The following is a 17,703-nucleotide window of genomic DNA, read 5'->3' as shown; positions in this document are numbered from 1 at the left end:
TTTACATGGCTCACAAGTCAGGGAGGAGGGCCCCATAGCAGAATTTTTCTTAGGTGGTACCATAGGTGCGTGTACTTACGCTCTGGTCAAATCCCTTTCTGACATGACAGTGCCTATATTAATGGGCTAAGCATGGGAAGCTGGTGAGGCACATAATAACACATTTCATACCCTTCAATCAAAAATATATCAAAATCAAAAATTTACATAGGTAATGAGGGGGTCTGTGCCCCAGCAGAGCTTTGTCTAACAATGCCCCTGTATAACCTAGAGAGAGTGGGGGTTTGGGGGTGCAGCAACCCGGTCAAGTATAAAGTTTGGGGGTGCATTGCCTAAAATGTTTGGATCATAGACTGGTTTGGATGTGTTCATTTTTTAAATCTTATCTCTTTTACCTGATTTACCTGACTTGCTCTGATAGCTTTGTTCTGTTGGATTTGACCGCGTGAACAATCTAGCCCTTCCTGCGTTGCTGCGTCCTCCACTTTGTTGGTTTCTATGTAGAACTACGTCACGCTCCGCCGTTAGCCAATGAAGGGGTCGGCCATCTCGTTTGTTGCCATTTTGCCCTGAATTAAGTCTGTCAGACAGGCAAGCTCAAGCTGCGCGCTGACAAGAAACACCAACAGATCAAATGTGTTACATTTAAGTGCTAGGCGTAGGAGATAATCAGGGTTGGTTAGATACACGACCTTTTAATCCCAGTGATCAAGGCGGGATCATGGCGGGATTTGTGCCTGAGAGGTTTTGATCAGGGTAAAAAAGCGACTAAATACTATTGCAGGGATGTGATTGGCTTGCGTAGCATTGGCGGGGCATTGTAAAGTTCACTGATAGTTAAAGTGAAAAGATGTTTACTGAAATGTTTACATCGTAGCCTATTTGATGAGACATCGAACACGATCGGATACATACATGGCAAGGACAACATTAATGGATGGGCAAAGACGTGTATCCATGAAAATGAAGTGAAAAAAAGTGGTTTGTTGTTCATTCATGGTCTGGCAGTTGCCTTTCGTTCTGCTAGCGCTAAGCTAAAGTGACGCGGGTTGTCATTCACTACACACAGCTGCAAATTAGCTCGCTGTTAGCTATCAGTGCTCAGGGATTAAGATGAGCTATTCACGGGAGATAAAACGTAAGTATTGATTTACTTGTACGGTGTTTGCCAGTTGAACATCGTGTGTTAATTCCCCTTTGTTTTGGTTGTTTACACTGTTAAAGTTTAATGTGTGATTACTCTGCAGAGCTGCAGAAAGCCAAGAGCAAAGCGCAGAACAGCAACAATTTAAGAGATGAGGCCAGCATCTGCAATCAGCTGGGAGAGCTGCTGTCCAGAAATGGTAATTGATTCATATGGCGGCATCGGGGTGGATAATATGTCAAACTGTCCTACGTCTTTTACACAACATTGAATTTACTGTTTAATTCAATGTTAAATGTGTTAATGTGTAATTTATCGGAATTTGTGCAGGAGGCGAGTTTTATATACAATTTTTCAAACAGAATAGATTGCAGTGATAGAATTTTATGAAACATACAGATGGAAGTGACCCACAAAATCGTGTGCATTGACAAACTATACATGGAAATATATTCACAATAACTTTGTATAATAAGAGCCACGCTGGTGAGTTTTAAGTAGTTTTCAATCAGCACCTTCGAACTATCATCTCTGCATTCATTTAAAGCTTCACCCTCCTACACACAACTGCCTGCTTCTTCTTCTGATGTTGCTTTTTATGTTTCCTTATGGATTTAACCCCTCTCAGTGTGGAGTTACTGCAGTTCTTGAATCAATCCAGTTGTCCTCAAAAACACCATGCAGCCACCTCTTGACCACCACCTCCACTCTCTAGTATATCTTTCACACATCCCTGCAAGTCTGCAATAATTTCCTGTCTCTCTGTTGCATGTGTTGTACGTTAAGTGGACATGCTGGCGTATTATTACAATAATCTAATGTATAATGAGTTCAAGTAATGTGAAGTGTAGTTTTCTACTCCTTCATCTTTTTTCCTATGTCTTCCCCTACTTCACACCATACCAACTCTACATTTTATTCAGTGTAAATTTCTTCTTTTTGTTGCATAATCCCAGTATTGATGCTACTTTTGATTTATGCTCCCCCCCCTCTCTCTTTGAAAGTTTACTATTAATACATTTCAAAGCCTGTCTGGTCCTTGTGTATCTCAGGTGACTATGAGGCTGCCATCAGGGAGCACCAACAGGAGTTGTCTCTCTCTGAAGTGCTAAATGATGTGATTGGACGAGCTGTGGCCAATCGAAAGATAGGAGAGTGCTATGCAGAGATGGGGAACATTGAGGCTGCTTTGAAAGTGAGTTGATGAGTCTGCTTAATTCACAATGCTGTTGTGGCCATTAAACCAATTCTGAATACTCTTAATGTCAGTCCTATAATGTTACAAATGAAAACATACTGGCTCACGTTAAAACCCTACAAGGACATTAAGAAAGCGTGTAAGAGGTTGTATGTATTTTTCATCTTCAGCACCAGCAGCGTCACCTGGACCTGGCTCGCTCTGTCAGAGATCACGCTGAGGAGCAAAGGGCGCTGGCCACTATTGGTCGAACCTACCTGTTTCGTTATGAATCAGACCAATCGAGGAGCAGTTTAGAGCAAGCAGAGGATGCCTTCAGGAAGAGCCTGGCTATTGTGGATGACCGTCTAGAAGGTGTGCACGGTTTGTCTTTGTGCACGTTTGTGTCCTCAGTGTATTGAATTATCTAGCGCCATTGATTTTTGTATTACTTGTCTGTTCTAACATTTTCTAAAAATTTTCACTCACCTCCAGGGACTGTGACAGGGCGAGAGATTAGTGAGATGAAGGCACGTCTCTTCCTCAATCTTGGTCTGGTCTGTGATCATCTGGGGGAGCCCAAGCGTTGTAGTGAGTTCATCCGACGAAGCGTCTTTATCGCAGAGTAAGCAGATATTAAACTATACTTCATCTTAAAGTAAAAATTGAGGAATGTTTCCTTTTTTCCCCCCTTACCTTTCACTGAGTTTACAACAGAGACTTACATTAAGTGTACTTAAAAAGTACTCACATTGTTGTTAATTGAGCTGTCTACATTCTCCATTCTTATTCTGTAAAGGAAGAGTCAGCTGCTGGAGGATCTCTACCGTGCAAATTTTAACCTGGGCAACATCTACTTCCGTAATGGTCAGAAGTCTAATGCTGTGCGCTGCCTTGAACAGGCCAAAGAGTGTGCGAGAAAGATCAAAGACAAGTTCAGTGAGAGCGAGTGCTTTCACTGCATTGGCAAGGTGTGAACTCAATCTTGAGAAAGCTATAGGAACACTAGTCCAACTGCATTCAACCAACTAACCCATTGTGGCTGTTCAATTTGTACTTTGTGTATCTCCATGACATTTATCCACAGGTGCAGCTGTCTCTAGGTGACTTCGTAGCAGCTAGACGATCTCTGAAGAAAGCTCTCTTGCTGGGTCCCCAGCAACCACTGGACAGAGTGGCAGCGAAGAAAGCTTTCAAATATGGTAAAAGATCTTGCTTTTTTTTAGCCTCTCAGTCTTGTTGATTACTTGTGTTTATTTAAAATGATTTTTTTCACTAAGATATCTGAGTTGATGGTGTGATGTGTTTGAATGTAATAGCGGACCAGGGCTGTAAATTAGAGGAAGAGTTGGGGGAGGATCAGGGAAAAAGACTTAGCTCCCATCAGGCCGTGGGGCTGGCAGAGCAGCTGGGGGACCTTTACTGTAAGGTTGGCTGCTACAGCAAAGCTCTGGATGCATATCAAGCTCAGGTATAAAAAAACAACAACTTTTTTTTACTTTAGCACCCAATATTCAATGCATTTGATCGCCTCTCCAATTTGAGGTTTATGCACAGAATAGAACATCCCCACAATGAATTATGTTAAACTTTGTTGTCTATGTTGTGTAGCTTAAGGGTGCTGAGGCATTGGGAAAGCCTCCCAGGGAGCTGGCTGTCATCCACGTGTCTCTGGCTGCGACCTACACTGACCTGAGACAGCACAGCAAGTCAGTGGAGCACTACAGACAGGAGCTGGCGTTACGGCAGGGAAGCTTTACTGAGGTATACATGCACTACCTGTAGATTCACGCAACATTACTCTTTATAAATAGCCATTCTAAGTAATATTGTTTTATTGCTATAGGTAAATCATGTATACTATTTACAGTATATAAGTGTGAAAGACAGTCTGAACTTCCACTAAAAATCAATTATTAAGTTCAAACATAATTAAAAATATAAAAAATTACAATCATATCATTAGCATAGATAATGAATATTGATCGTCTCTAATTTCCTCATTTATATGTGTCTGGATCAGGAGTGTAGCACTTGGCTGAACATTGCAACAGCTCAGGAGGAGAGCAGCTGTGCCTCTGAGGATATAGACAGCAGCTACAGTAGAGCGTCAGACTGCGCTCAGAAGTCTGGGCAGGCTAGACTACAGGTGAGCTGGAATGAAGAGCTGAAAGTTTAAACCCCATCTACTATGTTAAAATGATGCTTTGGTGCGGTTAGTTCAGTTGGTAGAGTGCGTGCGCCCCATGTACAAGGCCGAGTCCTTACTGCAGCGGCTCGGGTTTGAATCCAACAACAGGCCTTTGCTGCATGTCGCTCCCTATCTCTCTTCCCCTTTCCTCTCTCTATCCACTATTCCTAACGAATTAATGCCCAAAAATATCTCTAAAAAAATAGTGATACTTTGAACACTGAGCAAGGCTTTAAAATGTCTGGGAAGGGTCTAAAATGATGCTGTGTATGAAACCTCACTTTCCCTCCTGCAGAAACGTGTGTTGAGGCTCTGGCTGGCATCCCAGAAACGATGTGGTTCATCGAAGGCCGATGACACTGAGGCGAGGCTGCAGGAGCTGTGTGCAACTGAGGGCTGGAGTCCAGATGGGAGCGAGGAGGAGGAGGAGATGGACAACAGTGAACCTCTAGATGACAGTGACATCATTCTCTCAGACTCGGGTACACTTTCCAATAGGGAACTGGCGTTCTGACCATCTCTAGACAAAGGGATTCCAATATTATTTATTGGGTTATTTTATGTTTGTCTTTTAATGTGGTTTCTAGAAGACGATTTGGAGGGTTACGACAAGATGGTATCGGGAAGGAGGAAGACCGGAAGGGTGCGTCATGTATCAGTTGTCACTTCGCACAAGCAATCATCTCATCTTTGTTATCTTACATCTTTTACCCTCTGCCCCTTTCTGTTTTCCTGCTTTAGTGGAACAAGAGGAATGAGAAGGGTGAGACGACTCTGCACAGAGCGTGTATAGATGGAAACCTGAAGCAGGTCCAGTATCTGGTAGGACAGGTGAGGAAAAACAAGACTATAAAAAATACTGTATTTAACAATAAGACGAACACAAGGAAAGGCAGACAGATGAGAGTAAAATCCACAGTAAACTGTAAAATATCTGTACTGTAAGTACTGACGTTCATGAAGATTAGAGGGTTAAAAAAAACAAGGCTACAGACAGAAACCATAACAACCTGGATTGAATGATAATTAATGATTTTCTGCTTGTCTGTATGTCAGGGTCACCCGGTGAACCCCAGAGACTATTGTGGCTGGACGCCCCTTCATGAGGCCTGCAACCATGGTCACTATGGTAATTGGTTTTATATTAACTGTATTTAACCTTGTTTAACAGATGTTTTACAGAAATAAAAAAACAACTGTCTCTTTTCCTCTTGTGCAGACATTGTAGCCGTGCTACTGGAGCACGGCGCTAACATCAACGACCCTGGTGGTCCCTTATGTGAGGGAGTGACGCCTCTCCATGATGCCCTCGCTTGTGGCAATTTAAGAGTTGCAAGACTCTTGGTGGAACGAGGGGCTTCTGTCACCCAATGCAACTCCAAGGTGTGTGTGGGGAAGATACAGGAACTGTCACTGTAATAGAAAATGATCCACGTATTTATCAGGCTGCTTTTACAGTAACCGAGGGCCTGGTATCTGCGACAGGGTTAAACAGAATTTTACTTTGCAGAACGTGGAAGTTGCTGGTCTACTGCTGCCTCAGTCTATTTTGCTTGTGTTATTGTGTGACTTTGGTGTTTTAAAGTGTTAAAAACACAAGGGATGCACCGAATGTTCGGCAACTGAAATTAATCGACCGAATAAATTTTAACCAAACAATTACGTAGAGATGTCGGCAGTGTGGAAGCATTTTTTTTTTTGTCTTTACACTTTATAACTTGTTTTTGAAAAGTGCTCAACAAATAAGGATGATTATTATTATTATTATTATTATTATTATTACATTATTATTATTTTAAAGTGTCCGAGAAAGACGCAAAAATCGCTGTTAGCAGACATTGTTCTGCTGAATTGTCTCCTAGCACATCCACTCCACCTGTGGCTGACTTCTTAGAAAAGGCAACAAACGATCTGACTCGCTTTGAGTGTTTCTATCACTGGTTTCTGAGAAGGTGATTAAGCGCCGCACCTAAATTTGGAGTGCACACGTATTCAAGCCTTTATGGTAACTGAAACAGACCAGAGCGAGCTGACAGGCAGGTTAGCGACTTTATCCTGTTAGTTTCTCTGTTTAAAAAGACGAGCAGTATGAGAGTTCTGCCTGAAGTGAGGCTGTGAAGTCTTCATGTTAGGTGATACGAGATCTACATACATTATTTATCAAACTGGGTCAGACTTGATGACGAGGATACATGTGACAACGTCGAGTTTTAAAAAATAAGGTGGCTATACAGTATGGAAATAAGATTAATTGGATTATATTCACAGAAAGTATAAAACATATTACATGTGTGCATTAAAAGTAAATGGAAACTTTTATTTATTACTTTAATTTACTTTACCGGACCCTGTCGGGCCTCGGATCACCCATCATAGTCTCTCCAAATCCTGTGGGAACCACTGAGTAAAAAGCACATTTTGACTATTTAATTTATGCAATGGTAAAAAAAGGCAAAATAAATGGAAAAAAATTTAATGTACTAGTTGGGTATTCAGCAAATTTTTTCATTTATATTTGGCTTCGGCCAAGAATTTTCATTGTGGTGCATCCCCAAAAAAACACCCAATTTACACAATTACGCGTTAGGGAATCTGGTGGCTTCAACAAGAGGGATATAGCAAAGGTTTCTGCTTAAACACAAATTATCTCTCTCTATTTAAAAAGGCCTGTCTCTGTAGAGATCCTTTCCAGACACTTACAATTAACAATCTGAACCTGTCGGTGCCAAAAAAAAGCATTTTAGTGGACATACTTTGCCCGTAAGGATTATGTTGCAGTCCGTTTTCGCTGCCAGTTTCAAATAATGTTTTCCAAACATACCAAACTTACTTACAGGCATATATGTTAGTTTTTCATCATAAACTAATGATTTCCTTCTTTGCTTAAATGTAAATTTGCTCCATGGTTTAAATTTTTTCTTTCCAGTCATGGATGCATGCACATTCTGTAACCATAAGTCAGTTCATTTAATTAGAGCAGAAAAACTAACCATTTTAAGTAAACATATATCATCCTTACACAAAGTAATACAAATTTGACATAAAGAATAGGAGGCTTTCCGATAATTTCTGTAATAATTCTTTCCTAACTGGGACCAGCTAGTTTTCTGAAAAACACTAGGTAATTGGGGCTGTTGTCATTACTGAAGGGTTAAAATCACTGACTGGTAATATTGAAAAAGAAGATTCATCCTACTGGGGCTTCTGTGTGTACATCTATGTCATGCTTTCACCATTGTCTCTCAGGGGGACAACGCCATGGACACCCTGCGTCATTGGCACAAGATGTACAGCAGAGAGTTGGACCAGGACACCAAGCAGGAGTGCATCGCTACAGAGAGACTGCTGAGAAAGGCGCTCGCAGGGGGAGGTTAGGCCTTTTTACATCGTCATACCACTTTAGCCTTTTAAGGATCCTTTTCAAACACTGTTTTTCCCCACTTATCTCTTTCTAACACAGTGCCCGCTGCTCCAGCCCCAGCCAAGCCTTTTGATGCCCTGCAGGACAGCCAGCTGTTTGATGCTGAGAACTCTGAGCCGCTGTCGTCCTCTGGAGGGGGCTGTAACCTTAGCCAAGACTGGCCCCGGACCAACAGGAAATCAGAGGTGAACGCTGTACCTGCCGGGCCTAAACGGTGGCAGAGCAACGGCTCAATACAGCGTCACAGAGCCAGAGGAACAGAGGCTGTTGTCCTGTATGGGGTAAAGTCTGGCAAATGCTTACATATATGTAGATAGAAATACACCACACTATATCATTTCTTCTTACAAATGCTTTGGATTCATTGATATTCTACAAACTATTCTTTAGATTTACAGTTACCATACGTGATGTGTATTTATATGTATTCCTTAGAATAACAGCAGCTCCTCAGACGATAGCAACTCTGACTGCCCGGTCAGTCCTCTCCGTCCAGTCCGCCCTAGACACAATTTACAAGCAGCACCGAGTCAGAAGGAAGTTCCCCCAAACAAGGATGACAACTTGAACCCCAACTCGGGTCGCGAAAGTGTCAGGGAGGCTCCTGCGTCATCTGTCTTTGCCCGGGAGGAGTACCACAGCGCCATTCGAGGCTTAGGCAGCGCCAAAAACCGTCTCCATGGTCTGTCACAGCCTCAATTCTCCAGCACGCCAGCTGTTTCATCCAGCAACAAATCAGCCCTGGTTCCAGAGGAGGAGTATCTGGCTGATGACTGGCTGGAGGATGATTTGGAGGAAATGCAGCCAAAGAAGAAGAGGAGGCTTCGGGTGGAACAGAGTTGGATGTGGGGAGAGGACACCGCCTCGTCGTCAGCAGCAAGAGGTCAAAACACGGCCTGCAGAGGTAATGATTGTTTTGTTTTTCTTTCATTCTATTTCACTCCACATGACTCTTTGCGTATTTTATCTTTATTATGCTCGTCTTCTCTTCCAGGTTCTGCAGTCTCTTCCTCCTCTAGCAGGAATCTCTCTCTGAAAAAGAACAGCTCTCTGAAGCCTCACCAGGTCAAAATGACCCAGATGCCAGGGATGGTCAGGTTGGGCAAACGAGAGGTCAACAGGTCACATAGCCCCACCGTTACAGATGACGATGACTTGAGAGCAGAGACGCCTCCGCCACCACAAATACACGTGCAGGTGAGATCCCACCCTTTATTCTGATGAGTTACAGATGGAGGCAAATACACACAGCGCAGTATTATTTGCCTTGGACGAAGGTAGTGTAACTTTAGAACGACTCATTTCAAGTTCGAAAGAGTCAAAGTCAAAATTCAGAATGGCATGTCACATTACTTATTCAGGACAAAGTCGACTGCTTCTAGACAATTATTAATGTTTCAGCATCACCAAGAGCCATAACTGGAACCTCATTTCTCAGAAATCTGTCTTCTTTCTTGATTAACTGTAGACAGTGATGAATATGGTGGTAAAAGAGAGAGAGAGAGGATCAAGAAGGTAGCGGTGCCATTTTAAGACTGAAGCTTGAACACCATCTGTTTCATCTTGGATCTAAACTGACTCTGCGTATTTGCATCAGTCCCACTGCACGGCTTCCATTTCATTTGTAGAGCTTACTCTTGATTTAATGTCAGGACTTTTCTTTCACCAATATGTGGATGACGGATAATATGTCTCTGAAATGAATAGTCTCTCCTTAAATGTAAAAAAATGTGTGCCACTGTTTCGTAACTAAGCAATAGCCACAAAACTATACTCACTAACTATGACTTCGAATAACCTTCACAGACATCTGACTAAGCAACAGTATTTTTCCATACCTGGGTAAAATGGAAAATTAATTTTACCAATATTTACGCACCTGTGAACAGTCACGTTCTTGGTAGATTTGAACTCCCCTGACATTCTCAAAATCACTGCAGCAGAACCAGAGGTATCATCTTATCACCCACAATTAAACTTGACCGCCGGCAGTTTGGTCAGAGATTCAGGTGTGTTATGCTAGTAGCAGCTAATGTAGCCTCAGTCCGCTAGTCCCTAGAGCCACAAAAGGCTTTATATTACTTTGTTCACATATGCAGTTGTACATCCCACCACCCGTTAACAGACTTTGATGTGTAATATTGGTGGAGTTCCCCTTTTAATAAAGAAGCCAATCTGTTTTTTTTTTTGTTTTTTTTATCAGCCTCCTGCTCAAAGTTTGGCTCCCATGCCCACATCACTGCCTCCACCAATCAGAATGAGGGTCAGAGTTCAGGAAGATGTTTTCCTCATTCCAGTTCCGCAAAGGTTGGTATAAATGTCATTTTCTTTATATAAACACATTTTTAGTTATTGTCTTAAAAGTCTAGGCTGCTGTTAAATCTCTTGTGGTCAGTGCATTCCGCTTTTAAGATGCTGCTCCAACAGCAGCACCAGTGAGCTGGGGGATATAACATTGGTTTTGATTCTAAGGATCACACTGGTGGCTTTTTGCATGTTTTTATTCATATACCCTTGTCCTCACTCCACTGTGTTCCAGTGAGGCCGACTCCTGCACTGTGTCATGGCTGTGTGAGCAGGCTGCTCAACGCTACTACCAGAAATGTGGCCTTCTACCTCGCCTCTCGCTGCAGAAGGAAGGTGCTCTGCTCTCCCCGCAGGACCTGCTGCTGGCTGTACTGCACACCAATGAAGAGGTGAGGCCAGTCTGAGTGTTGAGAAAAGTGCCTTTATAAAGACTGCTCTAAGATGACTTATTTTCCTTAGGACAGAGTCATAATGGTGTGTTGTGTTGTAGGTTCTGGCTGAAGTTTGCTCTTGGGATCTCCCTCCTCTCCCTGAGCGCTACAAGAAGGCCTGTCACAGCCTGGCAGTGGGTGAGCAACACACACAAATACACGCAAATGCAGACATTCACATTTTTATATCCCATCTCGTTATATCCAATTCTCGAGAAGCATGACATCTCGTTGTCTCCCCGCAGATGAGAAGAAGCGCATCACCCGGCTGTGTGAGGTGCAGGATGGGAGCTCCTCCGTGTCGGTGTGTGGCCTCAGCTTGGCTTCCTCTTCCCTCAACCCGCTCCTTCGTGCCTTAAAATTGCAGGCTAGTCTCACCGAGCTGCGGATTTCTGGCAACCGTCTCAGTGATGATCTTCTGCCCGAGCTGGTTGCCACAACAATCACCATGCCTCGGCTTCGGCTGCTGGACATTTCTGCCAGTCACATTACAGGGGAAGGGCTGGAGAAGGCTGTAAATGCTTTAAAGGGACAGAGCCATCCTGCGTTTCCGGTAAAGAGCCCATCTGTTTTTATTCCACCAGCTGTCATCAGTGTTTCCTCTGTGATTTCATGCTGCTAGGCAGCTTTTGAAGATAATGCGGCCCCCTAACTGTCACTGCTTCGATCCAGATTGTGTTGGAAATCAACATAGTAGTTTGTTTCAATTACATACATTTATACAGGTGCTGGTCATATAATTAGAATATCATCAAAAAGTTGATTTATTTCAGTAATTCCATTCAAAAAGTGAAACTTATATAATGTATACATTCATTCCACAGACTGATATCTTTCAAGTGTTCATTCCTTTTAATTTTGATGATTATAACTGACAACTAATGAAAACCCCAAAATCAGTATCTCAGAAAATTTGAATATTGTGAAAAGGTTCAATATTGAAGACACCTGGTGCCACACTCTAATCAGCTAATTAACTCAAAACACCTGCAAAGGCCTTTAAATGGTCTCTCAGTCTAGTTCTGTAGGCTACACAATCATGGGGGAAGACTGCTGACTTGACAGCTGTCCAAAAGACGACCATTGACACCTTGCACAAGGAGGGCGAGACACAAAAGGTCACTGCTAAAGAGGCTGGCTGTTCACAGAGCTCTGTGTCCAAGCACATTAATAGAGAGGCAAAGGGAAGGAAAAGATGTGGTAGAAAAAAGTGCACAAGCAATAGAGATAACCGCAACCTGGAGAGGATTGTGAAACAAAACCCATTCAAAAATGTGGGAGAGATTCACAAAGAGTGGACTGCAGCTGGAGTCAGTGCTTCAAGAACCACCACGCACAGACGTATGCAAGACATGGGCTTCAGCTGTCGCATTCCTTGTGTCAAGCCACTCTTGAACAAGACATAGCGTCAGAAGCGTCTCGCCTGGGCTAAAGACAAAAAGGACTGGACTGCTGCTGAGTGGTCCAAAGTTATGTTCTCTAATGAAAGTAAATTTTGCATTTCCTTTGGAAATCAAGGTCCCAGAGTCTGGAGGAAGAGAGGAGAGGCACAGAATCCACGTTGCTTGAAGTCCAGTGTAAAGTTTCCACAGTCAGTGATGGCCATCACTCAGCCATGTCATCAGCCATGTCATCTGTGTTGGTCCACTGTGTTTTCTGATGTCCAAGGTCAACGCAGTCGTCTACCAGGAAGTTTTAGAGCACTTCATGCTTCCTGCTGCTGACCAACTTTATGGAGATGCAGATTTCATTTTCCAACAGGACTTGCCACCTTCACACAGTGCCAAAGCTACCAGTACCTGGTTTAAGGACCATGGTATCCCTGTTCTTAATTGTCCAGCAAACTCGTCCGACCTTAACACTATAGAAAATCTATGGGGTATTGTGAAGAGGAAGATGCATACGCCAGACCCAACAATGCAGAAGAGCTGAAGGCCACTATCAGAGCAACCTGGGCTCTCATAACACCTGAGCAGTGCCACAGACTGATCGACTCCATGCCACGCCGCATTGCTGCAGTAATTCAGGCAAAAGGAGCCCCAACTAAGTATTGAGTGCTGTACATGCTCATACTTGCCAACATTTCTAAAAATCCTTTTTTTGTATTGGTCTTAAGTAATATTCTAATTTTTGGAGATACTGATTTTGGGATTTTCATTAGTTGTCAGTTTTAATCATCACAATTAAATGAAATTAACATTTGAAATATCAGTCTGTGTGTAATGAATGAATATAATATCCAAGTTTCACTTTTTGAATGGAATTACTGAAATAAATCAACTTTTTGATGATATTCTAATTATATGACCAGTACCTGTAATTGAAACTTTAAAGGGTAAATTCAGGCTTAAAACATATTTTCTCACACTTTTTAATCGTATCTGTGAAAGCAGTGTATGTCTGTCTTATGTGATTTATATGAAATGTCTGCCACCAAAAATACAATGTGAGTTTCTTCGAACTGGTTATCTCAGAATCTGAAACCATCTATGTGACAAAGACAAGCAGTGAGTAAGCATTTCTTTGTGGTTTAGTATCTATTAGTGGTACCACTGTTTTCTTGCTGTGGTGACACACTAGATTCAGATGTTACACTGCATGAAAAAGCAGGCACAAGTTAAATTATTTTTCAAGTTTACTAGTTGCTTCCCGGCGATGAACAGTTTGTTTTGGTTTTGATTACCAATTACTACAGGAAATGCATTTGTTATTATGCTCGTATTCACGAAGTTTGTTTGTTTCTTTATTAGCTCGTTGGTTAGTTGTGACAAGACCCTCACTGTGTCACAAACCACGGTGTTGAAACAGTCATCTCAAACATCTTGCACAAGTTTCCAACACATGCGAGAATGACACATCACCCATTTAATATGAATGTAATTTTATGTAGAATTCTCTCTCGTGCACGTTGCTATGTGTGGACGTTTCCTCTCGTAGTGCCTGGAGGAGCTCGACCTCAGTATGAACCCGCTGGGTGACGGTGTATCTGAGTCCCTGTCCTGCCTGCTGTCCTGCTGCCCCCTGTTAGCCAAGCTGTCCCTGCAGGCCTGTGGCCTCACTGCTCGCTTCCTACAGCAGCATCGACTGCTGCTTGCCAGCGCCCTGACAGGTAACTCTCTCACAGGCCGGAGCCTCACTGAAACGCCACTGGATTTTTAGATAAGAGATGAGTTAATGGGATGGGTAAAGTTGTAGTTTGCTTTGATTTTTAAATTAGAGCTTATGGTAAGTGGCTAATTTTGTGATAAGCAGAATCAATAAAGCTGTCAACATCAGCGTCCTGTATTAATCATATCCTTGTATTGATAAAGTTCTGTTTAGAGCTTTAACTAACAAGAAGTGTCACGTTTTGTAACTGGCTAAAAATGGAGACAAAGGAGATGGAGCCCGACAATTTATTTCAGAGCGAGTAAATATTTAAATGTCCTTTTTGATCTTTCAGGCACGGGCCACCTGAAATCAGTGTGTCTATCCCACAATGCACTGGGCTCCACTGGCTTTGAGCTGGTGTTGAAGACTCTGCCTCTGCACTCTCTCACACACCTGGACCTGTCTGCTGTCCGAAGGGATCCAGCGGATTATCTACCGCTGGAACACCTCACCAACATCTGTCACAGGTATACACACACACACACACACACACACACACACTTTACAGTAGAAGCAAATAAAAAATGTGTTTTTCCTCGTAGGACGAGTGTTCACTGACGCACCTGAGTCTGGCAGCAAACGGGTTGACAGACAGCAGCGTAGCCGCATTGGCCAGGTGTGTGTTTGTGAGTCTGCTGCCGTGTTTTTCTGTGAGAACATGCATGATTCATAGTTATGGTGTAGATATGGCTTCTAAGCATGCCGCCAAAGGTCTTTGTTAATCTTTGAACAAGTGTTCAGAGTTATGTTATTAGTGATGCCATTTTAACTTAACAAGGAGCTCTTTCTCTCTGTGAAAGGTCTCTCAGTAGAGATGTCTGTGGTTTGTTCTGCCATCCTTTATTTGCCTTTGCAGTTATCAGTTTCTCTTTCAAACTTTTTGGTTTTCCCTCCAAGGTGCCTGCCTTCTTGTCTGACTCTGGTGAGTCTGAACCTATCAGGAAACCCGTCTGTTACCTCGGCAGGACTTCACAACATTCTGATCTCTCTCAGAGAGGCGTGTCGACCTTTAACCCTTCTAAACCTTCAAGGTAAATATGTGTGTGTGTATATGTTGTGTGTTTGGGTCATAAGTTACAGGTGGAGTTTAAACAGTGAGGTGTCATTCACTGTCTCTTGAGACCTTATAAAGGTGCTTGTTTGCTAGCAGCCTTCTTCTCTGCCTTTTTAAAATGATTTTTCATTGATCAAAAAGATATATATTTTACCTGAAAGTAAGAGATCACTGCACAGATACGATACTTTCTACTACATGTTGATACTGGATTGTGAAAATTGTGAATTGAGTGAGGTGGACAACAAAATTCTTTGATTTGTCACAAATATTGTGTAAAGTTAAAGTCGGAATAAGATTTGATTAGAATTGAGGAATGAGCTTTAATTGAAGTGTTTTTTTCATAATGTTATAGCAGTTTTGTGTGTGTGTGTGTGTGAAGCATGAAATATAAAAATGGATAAAATTCTCATACTTTTAGTTAATATGGATGACAGACTATGAACTGAATTAGATATACAATGTTTTAACTGACTAATATATTTATGTAAACATTTAGATTATGTTTTGTTTGGGTTAAGTTTGTTTAAATTTGTATAATATGTTTATACTTGTGAGGCTGTTTTGTAATATTTAGATTTATGACCTGGGACATGTGGTCACTGGCTAGATTTGGATGCTGAATCTTTTTTTTGTGAAAGAAACAGCGGCAGTAATCAAATATAGTTTGTGAATTTCTGCTTGTTGCTTTTCCCACAGGCTGTCAGGTGTCTGGCCCCTGGGACAGTGCAGCTCTGGATGGTTTGTCAGAGCGGGTCAAGGATCTCCGTCTTTGCTCTCAGGGAGTCAACAAGTTGGACCGGCAGGCCTTAAAGCAGAGCTGGGACAACAGTCGGTCACAAGGACACTTTATTGACCGAAAAAGCAAGTGCCTGCTCTCTGCTGTAGTCTCCCTGTAAAGAGGGGAAAAAATGAAACATGCTTCAGAGATGCAGAGAGAGTAGCTAACTTTTGTTTTTATTAAACCACAAACCCACAACTTTTTTAATAAGGGGTGCTACCTTTAATTTTTTTTAAAGGTTTTGTTTAGTTAGCGGTAATAGCTTGAGGTTGTGAACTGCACACAAGAAAGAAATCACTGACATTTTGTCCATGGACATTCTGTGTAAATAGCTTATATGATTCATGTACTTTGTAAGCCTTATTTATGTGTATCTGTGAAAGTCGTAAGTGCATAAAGGATGTTTGTTGTGTTTGTGATGTTTTCGTGTCATGATGCAATTTTGTCCTAAACCCATTGAAGTATTAAAAAGACAATTAAAAGGACTCATGATGCTTTTGTCTTACAGTGGCCCATTTTCTATTTCAACCAGAATTCTTAGAGGTTCATATATATCCTGAACAACAACACTTTACTCATCTGTTTAACTATTGGTTCCAGATGCTACATGAGACCTGCTGCGTCTTGGCACATATGTCTACTAATCATGTCAGCTTGTGGTTACAACAAAGTTTCAAGACTGAACATGGTGTTAGTTGTGTGATTAAGTGAATGAGCTGTGAATGTTTTCACTCTTGCGCATTTGCTGCCCATAGGCAGCTATGCTGTTGGAGTTTTGCAGGTTTCTCACTAAGAGGGTCTCGGATTAAATTTATGCCCTACAACATAAATCCTGGGCTGTAAACATAAAATTTTCATAATTTAATGTTATTTAAATTTCATGTGCATGTTTGTGCATGATGTATGGCCAAATTAATAACTGAATTATCCATTTTACTTTGGAAAATGCAAACTGCCAAAGTGATTAATAGAAAATTACAAATTTAGGCTTTAAAAATTGAATTATGTCCTCAGTTTAGCTCATATGAAACCAAAATGGTAATTTTCATTATGGCAGCATTCCACCAGGGCTCATTTATAAAATCTGTCAAAGTCAACCATTAAAACCACTGTGTGAGATTTATCATCCACTCAGCTAAACCAGTCTGAGGATCAGTGTACTCGCACTGCCCTGTATCCCCAATGTCTGCGTAGTATAAATTAATTTGGATATTGCTTGAAATTTGAGGTCTCTATTCAAATTTGTCATTTAGAATTAATAAATTGATTAAATTGTTCACTCCGCCCTGAGACTATTGGTTCCTATTGAAGATGTAAATCTTTCAAAACAGATCATGAACATAGTTTGTTTTCCTAAAACATTTTGGCACTTTCGTTTTTAGCTAACATTACTAAAACAGGAGTACATCAACTATACTGTGTGTTTTCATGGTAATGAAGCAAAATATCAACCATTGTAACGGGGGTTACGTATTGTAACCCGGATTCTATGAGTATAGGCGCAGCCCTCTAAGGCTATCGCTATTGGGTTTTCCCCTTCCGCGCGCCTACGCGGCACTGAGAATTTTAGTCTACGCCCAACCACAGCGTGGGCCTCTCCTACGTCCGCACCTTGTATATATACAACGGTGAGACCCAGCCATCGGCTCCCAAATGCCTTTTCTTCAGCACTGAAAACTTAGAGGGCTGTACCTATACTCATATAATCCAGGTTACAGTACGTAACCCCCGTTTTATTTCGCAGAGGGGAGAATGTCGGATCACCTTCCACACTGTGAGGAGCTCCAGCACGTTTATGTGGAGTGGCCCTGCCACAGACCGCCCACCACCTGAGAAAGACAGGTCCCGCCCCAGCCCATCAGGGAGGCGTCTGTGAAGACCGAGATATGGGACGTGACCCTGCCCAGGGGAACCCCGACCGAAAGAGAGAGGGGGTCCCGCCAGTAGGCCAGATCAGGAGCCTCTATCTCATCGGGTCGACACGTGGGCAGATGAACCAGCGCTGCAGCCTCCTCATATGGAGGAGGCACAGGGGGAACACCACGTG

At 42.2% G+C, this 17,703-nt stretch overlaps 1 protein-coding gene across 1 annotated transcript; it reads left to right on the top strand.

The window, feature by feature from the left end:
- Window positions 1-785: 785 nt before the first annotated feature.
- Window positions 786-16,141, top strand: LOC119910655 (tonsoku-like protein). The gene is given in 29 exon segments (XM_038729378.1): window positions 786-1,138; window positions 1,248-1,343; window positions 2,197-2,339; window positions 2,513-2,696; window positions 2,817-2,946; window positions 3,121-3,292; window positions 3,409-3,523; window positions 3,641-3,792; window positions 3,933-4,085; window positions 4,345-4,470; window positions 4,808-4,994; window positions 5,100-5,155; window positions 5,254-5,343; window positions 5,569-5,641; window positions 5,732-5,895; window positions 7,759-7,882; window positions 7,973-8,214; window positions 8,369-8,837; window positions 8,928-9,130; window positions 10,137-10,240; window positions 10,473-10,629; window positions 10,731-10,809; window positions 10,917-11,224; window positions 13,609-13,780; window positions 14,114-14,275; window positions 14,278-14,288; window positions 14,364-14,437; window positions 14,719-14,852; window positions 15,575-16,141. Coding segments are annotated over 29 exon segments (4,305 nt in total). The 5' UTR covers window positions 786-1,113; the 3' UTR covers window positions 15,775-16,141.
- Window positions 16,142-17,703: the final 1,562 nt, after the last annotated feature.

The sequence above is a fragment of the Micropterus salmoides genome, unplaced genomic scaffold (assembly GCF_014851395.1).
Source record: "Micropterus salmoides isolate LMB-PRFRI ecotype aquatic unplaced genomic scaffold, ASM1485139v1 Ms_hic_scaffold_19, whole genome shotgun sequence".
Lineage (NCBI taxonomy): Eukaryota > Metazoa > Chordata > Actinopteri > Centrarchiformes > Centrarchidae > Micropterus > Micropterus salmoides.
The sequence above is the reverse complement of the archived record's forward strand: the minus strand, read 5'-3'. Positions and strand labels throughout refer to the sequence as shown.